General features: G+C 46.1%; 1 protein-coding gene across 3 annotated transcripts in view; it reads right to left on the reverse strand.

Annotated features, from left to right (window-relative positions):
* LOC144679472 (annexin A13-like) overlaps positions 1–17,648 on the reverse strand; it is a 52,181-nt gene that overhangs the window by 2,771 nt on the left and 31,762 nt on the right. For all 3 annotated transcript variants that reach the window (XM_078539880.1, XM_078539878.1, XM_078539879.1), the window contains exons 8-10: positions 13,339–13,440; positions 10,581–10,656; positions 2,922–3,034 (exon numbers count right to left, since the gene is read on the reverse strand). In XM_078539880.1, coding sequence (XP_078396006.1) covers positions 2,922–3,034; positions 10,581–10,656; positions 13,339–13,440 — 291 coding nt within the window. The remainder of the gene's footprint in view (positions 1–2,921; positions 3,035–10,580; positions 10,657–13,338; positions 13,441–17,648) is intronic.

Genomic DNA, 17,648 nt, shown 5'->3' on the forward strand with positions numbered 1-17,648 from the left:
CATTGACCTGAAACGTTAACACTGTTTCTCTCCACAGACGCTGCCTGACCTGCATTTTCCAGCATTTTCTGTTTTTATTTCAGATTTCCAGCATCTACAGTATTTTGCTTTTGTTTTAATACTTTGGAAATCCCGAAGAAGAATTGACTACCCGCACGAATGAGATTGAACAGTTTAAATCGTTCCCATTCTGGGCCAGAGAGGTTGATCAGCAATGGGTTAATAATTATCATGCGGTTAAAGGGGTTGTTAAAGCTGTTAGGTTCCAGCCCTCACTTTCTGCTGCAAATTCAATGGGCAACTAATGGGCAAACACAGCACGTTTATAAAAAGTAATGAGGAGGCTTAGGGGTGAAACGTCATTTGTGGAAAGCAGATGGTGGAGCTGCTTAAACTGAGCAACACGTTCTGGGGATTCGTAATTCATGGTGTATGTCATCACCCACTGAACTTGCTGGCCAATATGTGCAGTAATAAAGGTGTGCGTTGTTACATGGTTAACATGCTCTTACTTTTGCAGGAGGATCTGGCTGTATTTTGAGAGGCTTGTGTGAATATCTACATGCATTGACACTGCTATCCAAAGGTAAAGAATATTAGTAACCACGAGCCCTTGGGTAGAATATCCTGAGCGGGGGTGGGTGCGGGCGGGCACGGACCCGATCAGTGCCCCGATCGTGTCCACGCCACCATTTCACGTGGGTGGTTCAATTAAAGCCCGCCCAGTGTGACGCGCACCTGGAGGCGCTGAGCACCCGCTGTGCGGGCAGTGGGGGAGAGGGGGGGCTCCCTGAGTCAGGGGCCTCAGGGAGATTACTTTCACTTATGAAACATTGAGTAAAGGTAGACAAAAATTTTAAGGACATGTCCCCTCATGTGAAACTGTCACATGAGCTGGGACATGTCCATTAATTTTATTAAAAACATTAAAAAAAAACACTTTAAAAACGTTTATGAAACCTCATCCCGCCCGAGAATGAGGTTCCATGGAATATGCGAAGGCCGCCTGGGCTCTTCTCCTGCCCAACAACCTTAAGGTTGGACGGGCAGCTCATTTTATTAGTTTAATTGATATTTAAATGGCCTTGATAGGCCTTTGACTCAGCGGCGTGCCCGCTGAACTGAAAATCTAAATGACGCGCGGTGACCTCGGGACACACGCCCGACGTCACCGCGCGTCGTTTTACGCCTCGGCGAGCGGGCTCCGCCTCCCCCCTGCTCGCTGAGCCGAAGATCCTGCCCCTTGTTTTAGTTATAATTATTCACTCACGTGTAGGTTTAAAGAGAATAAGTGACAGGTGCTCAAGGCAGATAAACCGCATCAAAAGCAATGGCAGCTCCTCATTGTCACCCGGGGTTAGCGATAAGTGTAATCAGGTGTGGGATATGAGTTGTATCCCACGGGAGCCTTCGCCTCTGCCCCGAGTACTGAACCATAGGTGAACTAGCAAGGTTGGACGGTAGGGGACACTCGCTTGCCTGTGTTTTTCGCGTGCTGTAAATTGTGGCGCATGAATCAACCCGGCTTATAAGACCACCCTATTTTTTCAGGCCCCAAGAATCATGTTTTTACACATGCTCGGTGTATCAGTCGACCCTCCCTTTTCAGCCACGATGTGCTGTACTTGCATTGGTCATCAGCCTGAATTTTTTAACCTCAAAAATGCATGTTTTGCTTCCCGGTACCTTATAACTGGGTGCGTGAGGGATCAAGCAGGCGATGCGGGTTGCGTTGCAAAGATGCGTGGGAGTTGAAGACATTCCCCCACTCTTGGATTTGGATGCTGATACAATGAATTGGACAGATTTTAAATCGCTTTGTTTGTGGTTAAAAGTATCTTTGTACAGTTAATTTATTCAATAAACTGAGTCGCATTAATTTAGTGTGAATTACCAGAGTTGTGGGGTTTTTTCCCCTCACATTTCAAAATGGGAACCACCCACACCCATGTCGGTGGTTTACTTTTGTACTGGACGTATAGGTCTACCCCGCACCCCCACCACCCACCCCCGTTTCTGGAGGGACTTTTCGAGGCTTCAATTTACAAAGGTCAACTTGTACACCAATATTTAGGGTATCTGTCTGCACGTCACAAGTTTAATTAAAACGTTTATCCAGCACAGCATGGTTATTATTCGAAATTAAACAGAATGTTCTGGAAATACTTAACAGGTCAGGCAGCATCAGTGGAGAGAGACAAATGGGGAGTTAATGTTTCAGGTCAATGACCTTTCATCAGAACTGGAAAAAGTTAAGAGATGCAACAGGTTTTAAATGAGTACAGAGGCAGGGGAAGAGGGAGGGGAGAAAACACCACAGGTGGAGGCCTGTGATGGAGTGGAAGGCAGGAGAGATTAAATGGCAAAAGGGATGATGGTGTAAAGCCAAAGGAGATGGTGGGAAGTAATGGGAGAAGTAAAGAAACAAAAGTTGGGCCTAGAGGAGGTGTGAATGGCAAATTCAAAAACACGACCAGCTACTGCCACCTGAAAGAAAATGGGGGCAGAGGCAATGATCTGAAATTATTGAACTCATCGTTGAGTCCAGAAGCCGTAAAGTGTCTAAGCGAAAGATGAGGTGCTGTTTTTCGAGCTTATGTTGAGCTTCAATGGATCGGTGTAGGAGGCCGAGGACAGAGAGGTCAGAGTGCATGGGAGTGGGGCAGAGAATTAAAATGACAGATGACTGGTTAAAACATTCGTTTTCTAGAATCAGAGGTGAATTAATTATTTTCTGAAGCATCTACATAGATTTTCCATTGGCCAATTTCCTACGGACTGATTTAACAAGGTAACGGTTCACATTTTAACGTGGGTGGTTGGATTGTTGCAAACCGGTCAATGAAAGCTCTTCTTGTGCGTACTTCTCACTTTGGCCGGGAAAATCAGACACAGTAAGCCAAGTTATTTCTCCACATTACCTCTGAGCGAGATACCACGATGCGAATCAGTGTGTCCTCATTGGTTCCTGCACCTTTCATCGCCTCATGTAACACCTCGGCAAAATACGCCTGACAATCCTTTGTGCATTGAACTGGTGGATGTAAATGGGACAACGCTGAGTTATGGATTTGTTGGCTCATATTTAAATTAGATTCTCTGAAGACATTGGCTGTGCTGTATCTCCATTCTTTCTTAACCCTTCTCCCTTCTGTTAACCCTTCTGTTGATAATCGTGAGAATCAATAATTGTTGAACAAATGCTTGCATTTATATAGCGCCTTTCATTACCTCAGGACATCCCAAAGCACTTTGCAACCAATGAAGTACTTTTGGTACGTAGTCGCTGTTGTAATGTAAGAAACGCGGCAGCCAATTTGTGCATAGCAAGGTCCCACAAATGACAACGTGATAATGTCCAGATAATATTTTTTTTTTAGGTTTTGATTGAGGAGTAACTATTAGGCAGGACACCAGGGATAACGCCCCTTCGCTGCCTCAAATAATCCCATAGAAACTTTTACATCCACCTGAGAGGGCATCCAAAAGACAGCACCTGTGACAGTGCAGCACTCCCTCAGCACTGCACTGGGAACATCAGCCCTTTGTGCTCGAGCCTCTGGACTAGGGTTGGAACTTTCTGACTCAGAGGTGAGAGTGCTACCCACAGAATCTGATGGCTTGCAGGTATTTTCAGCAAATCAATGCTGCAGCAGGGAATGATCCAGTAAACCTTCTACCAAAATATATCCGCCCAGAGCACCAGCAAGGAACTCACACAATCTCCTGCCATAAACCCAGGAGAGGATTGGTGGAATTTCTGGAATGATAGGGGTGAAGAGCAGCCATTTCTCTGGAAACTCCCTTAATCCTCCATTGATGTTACAGCAGAATGTTTCCTTTATTAACTTTTCCCCTAATCGATTTGTATGACTTGCACATTTCCTGACTGCACCACTTGTCATCCTGCTGTAATGTCTTTTTGCTATTGGAATTTTCCACCATTACTTAAAGTCGCATAGAATTTACAGCACAGAAACAGGCCATTCGATCCAAATAGTCCACACAAGTGTTTATGCTCCACACGGGCCTTCCTCTCAAGCTGCTTTATCTCACCCGACCAGTATATGTTTCTATTCCTTTCTCCCTCATGTACTTATCTAGCCTCCTCTTAAATGAAAGTAGAGTAGTCGCTTCAACTAGTCCGTGTGGTAGCGAGTTCCACATTCTCACTACTCTCCTGAATGCCTTATTGAATTTATGGATGACTGTCCTATATTTATGGCCTTGAATATTACTGAAAAGAGCGACATGTTGCCGAAACTTTTCATCTTGCACTCACCAGGACAAATGCAAGAATGCCAAATTTCAAACACAGATTTCGAACATTTGAAATTTGGTATTCTTGTGTTTGTCCTGCTGAGTTCAAGACAAAAAGCTTCAGCAACATGTGTCTCTTTTCAGTAATATTCAAGTTCTGTACTAGCAAGCAACTGTATTTATGGCTCCTTGTCTTGGTCTCCCCAGCAAGTGGAAATATCTTCTCTATGTCTACCCTACCAAACACTTCCATCGTTTTAAAGGCATCTATCAGGTCACCCTTCAACCTTCTCTTTCCTAGAGAGGAGAGCACCCAATTGTTCAATTTTCCCAATAGCTATAATCTCCCAGTTTGCTCTTTCTCCAGTGCCTTGATATCCTTTTTATGGCACCCTTTTGTGCCCATTCCAAATAGAAAGCTCTTCTGCAATCTTGTTACAGTGATTACATAGATGCCGATAAGTGTGGAGCAGCTATGTCTGCTTCCTGTGCCAGCACACCCTCCATCCAGTGTTGGCACAACTGTGCCTCAGTATTGTAGCTGTCAGCTCCCCAGCCTGCATTGTACAGAAGGTTTTCAACTAAACAGCTTCCTTTTTAAATATAGATCTTTTAAAAAATTATTTCATGGGATATAGGTGCTGTTGGCAAGGCCAGTATTTGGCCCTAATTGCCCTTGAGAAGGTGGTGGTGAGCCGTCACCTTGAACTGCTGCAGTCCATGTGGTGTAGGTACACCCACAGTGCTGTTAGGGAGGGAGTTCCAGAATTTTAACCCAGCGGCAGTGAAGGAACGGCGATATATTTCCAAGTCAGGATGGTAAGTGGCTTGGAGGGGAACTTGCAGGTGGTGGTGTTCCCATGTGCCTGTTGCCCTTGTCCATCCAGGCGGTAGAGGTCGTGGGTTTGGAAAATGCTGTAGAAGGAATCTTGACAACTCTCTGCTGTGCACCTTGGAGATGGTACATACTGCTGCCACTGTGCATCTGTGGTGGAGGGAGCGAACGTTTAAGATGATGGATGGGGTGCCAATTAAGTGGGCTGCTTTTTCATGCATAGTGTTGAGCTTCTTGATTATTGTTGGAACTGCACTCATCCAGACAAATGGAGAGTATTCCATCACACTCCTGACACATTATATAAAATCAATGTTAATAATAAAGATAAAGGCTGAATGCACTGGGGATAATTTTAGTCAAATCTGCCCATTGGGAAACTGATGAGATTTTGTGCAAAGTTGGTTTCACACACCACCCAATTTTTAGTCTTGGTCGCATCATTTTGTCCTACTATTGGGTAGCTGTGGCCTCAATTGTAGACACCTCAACACCTGGAATTCCCTCCCAGGAGAAATATCTTTACCCAGGGAGTTGCTAGAATGTGGAACTCACAAGAACACAAGAATTAGGAGCAGAAGTAGGCCATTTGGTCCCTTGAGCCTGCTCTGCCATTTGGTAAGTTCATGGCTGATCTGATTGTGGCCTCAACTCCACTTTCCTGCCTGCCCCCCATAATCCTTGACTCCCTTGTCGATCAAAAATCTGTCTAACCCAGTCTCGAATGTATTCAATGACCACTGCTCTCTGGGGAAGAGAGTTCCATGGACGAACGACCTTCTGAAGAATCTCTCCACCACAAGGAGTAATTGAGTAGTAAGCATTTAAGCGGAAGCTAGATAAACACATGAGGGAGAAAGGAATAGAAGGATAAGGCGGTGATAGGGTGAGATGAAGTCGGGGTGGGAGGAGGCTCACATGGAGAATAAATGACAGACCAGATGAGTTGAATGGCCTGTTTCTGTGCTTCAACATAAAATATCAGAAGGGTATAAAATCAACATTCCAACCAATCCCTTGGGTTTTCTGCCCAGTGAGTTTGGTTAAAATCACCACTATGACTTTAAAATGACAAACAAGTTACTTCTGAAGATTACACTTAATGTTGCTAAAAGAAAAAAGAGACATGCTGTCAAAGCTTTTCGTCTTGCACTCATCAGGACAGATGCAAGAATGCCAAATTTCAAAGGGAACAACAATTTATACTGCGTGAGAAAAGGATGCTGATTGGTTGGCAACCAACTCTGATTGGTCCAGGCATTGCCATGGAGAATGCACCAGGGAACTATTGTTCCCATGTTTTTGTTTAATTCATAAAAGGTGCAATGCCTGGACATATTCCTTTTGCCTGTGTACGAATATATGTAGCTTCTAGCAAGCATAAGTGAGCCCTTTTGTCAGCAGTACTCAGGTCCTGCACTATTAAGCAACCATTACACCTAGGCTTGATTTCCCAAGTGCAATGCCATGAATGATCGACAAGTGATATCCAATTAATTCTGATACTTTAAACTGCATCCTCTGATCATTTGTCTGCTCTTAAAACGGTGAAAAATAATTCATTCTGAAATCAGGAGGAAAGCACAATCGTATCAGGCGACCCTTGAACTTATCGGCTGTTGCCTTAATCTGGCCGTATTCGTGGGTGCTTATATGGTCTTGATCAGCATAACAGAACCAAGCAGTTAAAAAGAAATTGTTAGACTTTTGTTAGGCAAGGGTATTAAGGATTAGAGAAATAAGACAGGCAGACGGATTTGAGATACAGATCTGTCATGATTTAATTGGATCGTGGAACAGGCTTGAAGGGCTGAATGGCCTCCTCCTGCACCTGTAGTGCTGCTGCGTATTAGTGCGGATACCCTGATTTATTGAGCATCGATATTTAAGGCTATGATGCTCACTGTGACTATGCACCAATCATTTCAAAACTTCTTTAAGGAATAAAGAAATAAAACTAATTTGACACGTGGGCTAAGGTTTTCCCTGCCCGCTGGTGTGGGCCATGTTCGGTGGCATGTGCAGGCCGCATGGCTAGATCGGTTTCACGACGGCGTGAAACCAGTTGGAGATCGTCCGCTCAGCCCGCCCAATGGTGGGCCGCCTTCTCCACCATCGGATGTTGAGAACCTCATTGTAATACATCAACATATCATTATTAGGCCTGCCCACCAGAACCCTCCCCTCCGCTGGATCGTCCGCCCACGTCTGCGAGAAAACAAGCCGGAGTAGAACATGTCTTGACACGTGTGATGTGCTGAGGCCAGGACTTACCCGCCAGGGCCTTGCTCACATCTGGACATCCAGAGGGGCTGAAGGTGCTGGAGCCCGGCAACAACGGCACACTGGAGGAACGTCCATGACATGCCGGGCGGATTCTCATGTACATGGCTCTGCTGCGAAGCAGCGCATGGAAGTTAGAAAATCGCCATTGATGCTCACAACGGATTATGGTCGGTGCAGGGGGGGTGGGTTGAGAGGGGAAGGCTTAGGATCAGCTGAGAGAGGAAGAGATGTCGGGTGGGTGAGGTTAGGAGGGGGGGGAATGAAGGTGCAGAGAGGGGAGGGTGGCCAAGGGAGGAAAGGGTGTGGAGAGGGGAGGGAGTAAGGGTGGAGGGAGCAGTAGAGTGGAGGATGGAGTCAGGAAGGGGAGAGGGACTAATCAGAGGGGGGAGTCCGGGGAGGGCTGGAAGGATTGGGGGGGGATGGGGTTCTGGGGGGAGGGGTGTGGTGGGAATTGGTGCGAAGGGGTAAGGAGTGTGAAGTGGGGAAGGGGGTGCAGACAGGGGGATGTGCAGGTGAACATGCACAGGAGGGGTTGGATTGGTCCATGTCTGCCTCTTGGGGAACAAACTGAGGGTGGGCGTGATATGGAGGAAGGATGAGAATGACCGAGGGCAGAGTGAGGTGGTAGGGTGTGAGGGTGAGGGTTCGACGGTAGTAATAGAAGGCACGGTGAGGGTGGCTGGTGGGGACCCGGAGGCAGACAGGGACCCTGGGGCTGGGAAGGAGGAGGTCGGGGAAGTGAATGTGGATGGAGATCGGATTTTACAGGAAGGAAGGGAATGTGCACGTTCAGCTGGACATCTCTGAAGGAAAAGGGTTGTGGCTGGTAGGTCACGGGGGGGAGGTGGGAGGTGATGCCTGGGGATGGGAGGGGAGGGTCAAATGTGATGGGAGAGAGGAAGTGGGTGACTGGGGGAGGGGATAAGACAGGGGAGCACACAATGCAGTGAAACCAGGCCATTCTTGCTGAATCGAAAGTGAAATGAGAATCGTTGTGGGCGAAATCAGTTGCTGCATGGGAGTGCGCTCAGTGGGTGGGTGGAGATGCAGGTCAGCTCAGGTGGACAACTGAAAGTGAACCCCAGCAGGCAGCATTGGAAATGTTCAGGACATTGAGGTGAGTGTGAAACGTGAATGATCCACGTGCGTGGGAGAGTGCTCGCACGAGGCTCCGAAAGGCTCTGCCACACACACACTTCTCCCTCCAGGATCACTCATGGGCCAGCTGCTCCCTCCCTCTGCGGTGACAGAGAATGGGGTTGAGGGGCTCACAGGCAAAGGGGACTCAGAGGGAGAGGACAGCCTCTGACATTCCTGAGTGGATGACCCAGGGGTTTCCAGTGTCGCTCCTCCTTCCCTCGGGTGCCCGAGGGCCCCGGCCTGATTCCTTGAGGGGAATTGGCACCTGGACGGACGTCAAGGTGCACCGTTTCCCTCTCACATTGCCAATGCAGGAACTCACCCATGGCTACCATGGTGGAGTGCAGGTCTGCGCGCATGTCCACATCCTGCTGGACCAGGGTCTCCATGGCGTCCGCCATCCTCCCCATGGAGACCTCCATACGCACATATGTGGGAATCACTTCGTCAGAGAGCAGGCGAACTCACTCCTCCAACTTGCGTGTCATTCTGCTGAGGGCTTCCAATAAGACCATAAGACATAGGAGCAGAAATCAGGCCATTCAGCCCATCGAGTCTGCTCTGCCATTCAATCATGGCTGATAAGTTTCTCAACCCCATTCTCCCGCCTTCTCCCCGATAGCTCGGCGTGAGGTTCCCCCGTCTTCTGCTGACTCTCCACGATGAGTTGGAAGGCCGAATCTAGAGGCTCGTCATCTGATTTGGTCCTCACAGATGTCTCTTCCCCAGCAGCCCTCCGAGTGCCGGGGAGCTCAGCTGAACCTGCCTCCTCCTGCTACAGGCACATGTCCATGGGGTGACCACCACATTGTGAACCTGAGCCTGCTCTAGATCTAGTTCCCACCGAGGTGTGTGTCTCTGCCCTGGTGGAGGGTGTGGGTAAGCGCTGTGACGGGTCTTCCAGGCTGTTTATTTCCAGCTCTTCAATGGAGGAGGTGTCCTCTTTGCTGGAGGTGAGGACCTGGATGGAGTTGAGGGACTGGTTGGCTGAGGGTGTCGGTCGCTTGGCAGAGCTCCCTGTGAACCAAAGTAGAGATAATTAGTGCACGGCAGCAGAGTCAAAAGCAGGAGAGAGAGCACTCACAGTTGTGTTAAGAGAGGGATGATGTGGTGCAGGATCCTCACATTGGTGTTCACCACCGACCTCACCGTCACCGTAGGCACGGTCTACATCCTTACCAGTCAATGCGATGGCACGCTCCTCAAAGTGCGTGAGGGGCCTAATGTGGGCCACTCCACCCCCAGTCTGGGACCTCTCCCTGCTGCTGTGAGCGAGCTTCTCCTGCATGAAAACAGATGGAGAGAGTGTGAGCAGGACACATGGCTGTGTGTGGAATGTTTGTGTGGTGAGCAGAGCCATGGATGGGATGAGGATGTGAGCTCCAGAGAGTATGATGGAGATGTGAGGGTGTGTGTGAGAGTCGGTGGTGTTGTCCCTTAAGGTGTGAGATGCCTGTGGACATGTGATGGGTTTGTGAGTGTGAGAGTTGAGAGTGATGAGAAGAGTGACTCACCCTGGCGGAACAGATGAGATCATTCCTCCTGTAGCAGCACTGGGTGTCTGTCCTCTTTTGCAGGGCATTGGCGCTGACCACTGCTGCCACCGTCTGCCATGCTGGATTGGTGATGCCGCTGCCCATCCTGCGGCCAGAGTGGGGGTAGAGGACATCACAGCGGCCCCCACGGTGTCCAAATGGAATTCCAGTGACGTGTCACTAAACCTGGGGGCTGCAGTCTTTTTGCCTCTCGTGGACATCTTCCCTGCAGTAGCTGTGGGCTGGAAACACTGAGAGGTGTGCGCACGGCTGCACTTTAAATATGGCACCCGGTGCGATGAAGCGGCGAGGTGATGGTGTAGCGGGAGAATGAGAGCCCGCCCGCCATGGAAACGGCGTGTTTCCCGGGAATGCATAACTAATGCGACGGGTTTGGGATGATACGGAGTGAAAACCTGCAAACTCAGCTGCACATTGTTTTACCCGCCCGCTGGTTAATCTGGGCTGATTCCACCCATGGTGTTTGAATAGAAATTATTATCAATGTTTGCTCAAAACCTTACCAATTGTCAGATAGGCCTTCTCCACATCGCCTGATGTTTCTTTTTTAATGACTTCCTCGATGGCTGTGCCATGGAGCTGTGTTAACAAGAGAAAGTACAGTTACAGCCTCTGTTAAATGATCCATCGATAGCTATACCTGCAGGTCCAACAGTGGCTCAACAGGTAGCACTCTTGCCTTTGAGTTAGAAGGTTGTGGGTTCAAGTCCTGCTCTAGGACCTAAGCACAAAATCCATGTCAATGCTCCTTGTAGGGTACTGAGGGAGTGCTGCACTGGTGGTGGTGCTGTCTCTTAAATGAAATGTCAAAGGCCCTAACTACTCTCACAGGTGGATGCAAATGATCTCATAGCACTATTCGGAGATGAACTAGAGAGTTCTTCCTGCTCCTTAAACTGAGAGAGCCTTTTGTTGGCAAATTGGCTGCTACACTGTGACAGTGAAAGCCCATCATTGGCTGTAAAGAGCTTTGGGATGCCATGAAAGGTGCTATAGAAATACAAGTCTTTCTTTCAAAGTGCCAGAATAGGCAATGGTGAGCTGAATGGCCTCCTTCTGTGCTGTGAGATCACACAGAGAGGAGACATTGTGTATGTAAATCTCTAGTGTTGATGTGTTATCCCATTTCATAGAGAGAGGCGGAAACTTGAAAACATCTCATGTGATCATAGATCAGGGAAAGATTTCCTCTGTTTTCCAATTGTAGTTCAAATCTCTGGAGTGTGACTCAAATCCACATACACACACAAAACCTTCTATTTCAGAAGCAGGAATTCTTCTGACTGAACTCTCATCAGTCCCGCTACCCACTCCCTCCCCATAACCTTGCAACTTTTTCCTGTTCAAGTATCTACTATATCTGCAAGCGCAGGTCACCTGTGCCGCTGCTGGTTAAATTGCACCTGCTTGTTCTATTTTTGCGTCTATGTCCAAATCATGCTCCTGAAAACCCAGACCCTAATTTGGACGAATCAAAGACTGGGGAGCCATGCAAGGGCTCTAAGCTGCCTGAGGCATGGGTGGGGACTGCTGCTGGCATTTCAGCTCCAGGTTCTATCTTCCAGCACGTCGGCCGAAGGGCGATCCTTCAAAGTGTGAGTCCGGGAAATGAGCTGGTTATATTCCAGCAGGGATCACCGAGTGATGGTACTGGATGGGAAGGGTGCAAAATTTATCCCCTTCCCTCACCTCGAGGACAAGTGGATTGCTCCCACCGCGGAAGGCAATGGCCCCTGCACAGAACGAGGGATCAGTCACTGATGTGTGCACAGCTCGACAAGCACCAGGTAAGAAATTAAAGCAACAAAAGCAGAAAATGCTGTAAAATCTCAGCACACCTGGCAGCATCTGTGAATAGAGAAGCAGAGTTCACGGTCCAGGTCGTGACCTTTCACCAGAACTGGAAAGGGTCAATGATGGACATCATTGCACCATCATTCCCTGATGTCATTTAATCTCTCCTGTCTTGCACCCTGCCACAGACCTTCCCTTTAAGTTCTTTTTCCACCCTCCCCACTCTCACTTGCTCAAAACGTTTTAATTCTCTAACTTTTCCCAGTTCTGACGCAAGATCATTGACCTGAAACGTTAACTCTGTTTCTCTCTCCACAGACGCTGCCCGACCTGCTGAGCGTTTCCAGTGTTTTTTTTGTCTTTAATTTAACCAGGTTTCCAGCATCCACAGTATTTTGTTCTTCGATTCATAAATTGATGCAACAGTCATTGGGGTCAAATAGTTGATAATACTAAAAAAAAAAGACTTGCATTTATATAGCACCTTTCACGACCACCGGACGTCTCAAAGTGCTTTACAGCCAATGAAGTTCTTTTTGAATTGTAACAGCTGTTCTGATGTTGGAAACACAGCAGTCAATTTGTGCACAGCAAGGTCCCACAAACAGCAATGCGATCATGACCAGGTACTGTAATTTTTTTTTAGTGATGTTGATTTGAGGGATAAATATTAGCCAGGACACTGGGAAGAACTTCCCTGCTGTGCTTCAGAATAGAGCCATGGGGTCCTTTACATCCACCCAAGCAGGCAGCCAGGGATCCGGTTTAATGTCTTATCCAAAAGACAGCACCCCTGACAGGGCAGCACTCCCTCAGTACTGCACTTGGAGTGTCAGCGTCTAATTTTTGTGCTTAAATCCTGGAGAGGGACTTGAACCCAGACCGTGTGAGTCAGAGGGAAGAATACTACCAACTGAGGCACCACTGACACCAACTGAATAGATGCCAGCAACAATTTATAAATCAATATCCTTTTTAGTGTTTCACTTTTTTTTCTGGTAATTCAAAGTTAAGGTAACAAGGAAAATTTCCACCTGGACTGAGTGTTGAGTACAAATTGACTGTGTAAGGTAGGCATATCTCAGTCACAAGAATGTCATGCCAATTTTAACAACACAGGAACAGGAGGAGGCCATTCAGCCCCTCAAGCCCGCTCTGCCATTTAATGAGATCGTGAGATCATGGCTAATCTGTATATGAACTCCACCTACCCCACTTGGCCCCAAATCCTTTCATCATCGATGCCTAGCAAAAAAAAAAACTCATCAATTGTAGATTTAGAAGTTATTAATCGAGTAATTGAGTGAGCACCTCCTGCTTTTTGGGGGACAGAATTCCACACACCTACTGACCCTCTTCGTGTGAAGAAGTGTTTCTTAACTTCTCTACTGAATCGTCCCACAATATTTATTTCAAGTGAAGGCAAATTTGCAATAACTGACACAACAAGTCATGAGTAATACTTACTATTTCATAGGCTTTAAAAGTAGCCCTTAACTGCATACAGTTTCTTTTTGTTAAAACAGTATTAAACGCCAGTTCATCTGTACCCCAGCGATTTTCTCCAGCCTGTGAATAGGAATAAGTTTTCAATTTGAAAATGATCACGAATAATATCGTATTGCATCATACTGATGGAAACTGTGGCATAGCGGTAATATCACTAGACTAGTAATCCAGAGGCCTGGGCTAATGCTCTGGGGCCATGGGTTCAAATCCCACCATGTAGGTGGAATTTAAATTCAATTAATGAATCTAAAGCTAGTCTCAGTAATGGTGATCATGATAATTATCATTGATTGTTGGAAATACCCATGTAGTTCATGCCTGCCCTTTAGGGAAGGAAACCTTCCATCATGCAATTCCAGACCCAGCACAGCAATGTGGTTGACTCTTAATTACCCTTGGCAATGACCTAGCAAGATACTCAGTTCAAGGTGACTAGGGATGGTGTAGTAATCCACCTTTAAGACAAGTGTTGTAATGTAAGATCACATGATCTTAATACCAAGTAGCATGGGCTACCCCTGTGGGAGAGTCTTGAGTTAGGCACTGAAGAGTGAAGGCAGTGTTCTAAGTTGTGAGCACACAAGTGTAGCAGCTGAGTTTAGTTTGTAAATTAACAGCATGTGTTCATTCTAACAACGATCTCCTGATGTTCTCTGTCTCTGTGCCAACTCAGTTATCCTGAAACAAGCGGGCAACCCGGATCCTTTAGCCCCAACAAACCAAAGGGCACTGGATCCAACAAACTGGCGACGAGAGTGAAAAACCACAAAAAAAAATACCAAGGTAAGAAGCAAGGAAAAAAACAAAGGAATTCAGAAGAACCAAAATTGGGCTGTACCTCGCACGGTAGCTGCAAATAAAAGAAAATTCCCTTCTAAGCATTGAAGTAATACCCTCAGAGCATGCCGCAATTTGGAAGAGTGGAGCCTTTCCATCCAACCTCGGATGACTGGTCTCACAATGTTGAACGCCTCGCGTTCTTCTTCCAGGTGAACGATATTGTGGGGGAGGAGAAGGGGCGCATGGTCCTTCTGTCCACGTGTGGGAGTAACACATACAGACTAATTCGAAATCTGTTGGCGCCTAGTGCCCCAGACTCGAAAAGTTTTATATAATTTAGTGAACCTCGTAAAGAACCATTACCAGCCCAAGCCATTGGTGATGATGCAACAGTTTAAATTTAACTCAAGAAATAGAGCTGCGGGGGAGACAGTTGCTTGTTACGTGGCAAGTCTGAAGCAATTAACTGAATATTGCGAGTTTGGTACATCTATCAGTGATATGCTTAGAGATCGTTTAGTGTGTGGTATAAACGAAAATGCGATTCAGATGAGATTACTGGCTGAAACAAATCTAAATTTTCAGAAGGCTTTGGAAATCGCTCTGGCAATGGAAGGTGCAAGGCGAGACTCAGAAGCCATACGAGGAGTGCAAAATTGTGCCGTCCTCCATGTTGGGTGGGGAGCCTCAACCAAAAAGGGCATGAAAGCGCAGAGCCTTGTTCTGAAGCGGGGAACAGCCACCGCTAACAGACAAATTAAAAGGGATAACTTAGCAGCAAAAATATGGCATAATCATAACAGAGATGGGAGCAGACAACCTTGTAATGAACCACAGTTTAAAAAGATCGAATGTTTCTTCTGCCATCATAATGGACACCCCATGAGGCATTGTAAAGATAGAATCAGGCAGACTTTCAGACAAAAGCAAAAACTCAATGAGATAATCAGAATTGAATAGCCTGAAGTAATAGGTGCTGATATTTATTCACTATATCATTTAAAGGTAGGAAGAACAGAGCCTATCTATGTGACCATGATAGTGAATGAGAAGCCTCTCAGAATGGAGGTGGATACTGGGGCAGCCATTACAGTGATTGGTGAGCATACTTTCAAATACCTGAATTATGGAGAGTGTAAGCTGAATTTAGAAGAAACTGATGATAAATTAAAACCTTACACGGGAGAAGACATACAGGTCAAGGGCGTATGTAAAGTCACAGTACGCTACGGAGGTCAAACAGTGAGATTACCCTTGATGGTAGTAGCAGGCAAGGGACATAGTCTCCTCGGACAAAACTGGCTGAAAGCAATTAAATTTAAATGGACTGAAATCTTCCAACTGAGAATGAATGGGCTATCAGAGATACTACAAAAATATGCCTCAGTTTTCAAGAAAGAACTTAGAAAAATTGAGGGGCTACAAGCAAAAATTCATGTAGATCCAGAGGCAACACCAAGATTCATGAAGGCAAGACCCAGTACCTTATGCAATGTAGGATAAGGTAGATGCAGAACTGGACAGATTAGAAAATCTGGGAGTAGTACAACCAGTACAATTTTCAGAGTGGGACAGCTCCAATTGTACCTGTTCTCAAACCTGACCGAAGCATTCGAATATGTGAGGGCTATAAATTAACAGTTAATAAAGTGGCAAAATTGGATAGACACCCCGTACCTAAAGTAGAAGACTTATATGCTAAACTGGCAGGTGGAAAGGTCTACACGAAGTTAGATATGAGCCATGCCTACCAACAATTGGAATTAGAGAAGGCATCCCGGAAGTTTGACACCATAAGCACACATGAGGGATTGTACCAATACACCCGTTTACCATTTGGCATATCCTCTGCTTGCCCCATATTTCAAAGAACCGTGAAAAGTTTACTACAGGGATTTCCCCATGTTGTAGTTTACTTGGATGACGTTCTCATGACTAGGCTCACTGAAAAGGAACATTTGATGAACTCGGAAGAAGTTCTGAAACGTTTTTCGCAGGTTGGAGAGAGATTGAGAAAGGAAAGGTGCACATTCCAGGCAAAAGAGGTAACTTACCTAGGTCACAAGGTAGATTCACAAGACCTACATCTCCAGTTGAAGAAAAAGTGAAAGCCTTCAAAGAAGCCCCAGCACCAAGGAATACACCTGAGCTGAAATCACTCTTGGGGTTGATCAATTACTAAAGACACTGCTTGCTTAATTTGTCGACAGAACTGGCACCCCCTGTATCACTTGCTCAAGAAAAACCAGAGATGGTCATTTCAAACACCACAAGAAGAAGTTTTCACAAAAGTGAAACAGTTGTTACAATCTTCTACTCTTCTAATACATCTTGACCTGAAGAAAGAGTTGATTTTAACATGTGACGCATCACCCTATGGAGTTGGAGCAGTGCTTTCCCATCGAATGGATGATAGATCAGAATGACCGAGAGGATATATGTCGAGAACACTCAATACTGCAGAATAAAGGTACTCCCAAATTGAAAAAGAAGGCCTGTCAATCATTTTTGGTGTTAAGGAGTTTCATCAATGTGTACACGGTCATTTTACTATCACAACGGACCACATGCCATTATTAGCACTATTCGGTGAAGACAAGGCTATACTCCTATAGCCTTGGCAAGAGTATAAAGATCTTAGCAGTGTGAGTGTGCTTTTATTCATAGACCCGGAAGTCAAATTGCAAATGCAGATGCACTCAGTCATTTGCCCTTGCAAGTAAAAGATGAGGATGTCCCAATTCCTCAGGTTATTGAAATTCCTGGACTCATCACCAGTGTGTGCTAAACAAATTAAAGATTGGGCAAACGCGACTCAGTCTTATCCAAAGTGAGAAATCAAGTTCTTCATGGTTGGTCACAAACACAAGAATCGGATGAAATGAAACTGTATTTCCAGAGAAGATACGAGATAACCAGCCAAGAAGGTATTTTGTTGTGGGGAGTTTGAGTGATTGTTCCTCCAAAAGGACGAAAACCATTGTTATCTGAACTTCACAGTGCACATCCTGGAATTTCCAAAATGAAGGCAAAAGCACGTAGCTGTACATGGTGGCCAGGAATGGATGGAGGAATAGAAAACTTAGTGAGAAATTGTATGCAGTGTCAACAAGTACAAAAATTACTTGCAACAGCCCCGTTATACCCCTGGGAGTGGCCTGGAAGACCACGCGTGCGAGTATACATCGATTATGTGGGACCTTTTATGGGAACAATGTTTATGCTTATCGTAGATGCCCATTTAAAATGGATGGACATATACGAAGTGAGGTCACCCACACCTTCAGCAACAATAGACAACCTGTGACAAAGTTTCGCTATAAATGGATTACCTGAAGTGCTATAATCAGACAATAGAACAGTATTCACAAGTGCTGAATTTAACTGATTTACAAGCCTCAACAGTGTTGTTCATGTGGAAACATCTCCATACCACCCTTCTTCCAATGGACTCATTGAGCGAGCAATTCAGACAGTTAAATCTGGTA

Source organism: Cetorhinus maximus, chromosome 4, assembly GCF_964194155.1.
Source record: "Cetorhinus maximus chromosome 4, sCetMax3.hap1.1, whole genome shotgun sequence".
In the NCBI taxonomy this organism is placed as follows: Eukaryota; Metazoa; Chordata; class Chondrichthyes; order Lamniformes; family Cetorhinidae; genus Cetorhinus; species Cetorhinus maximus.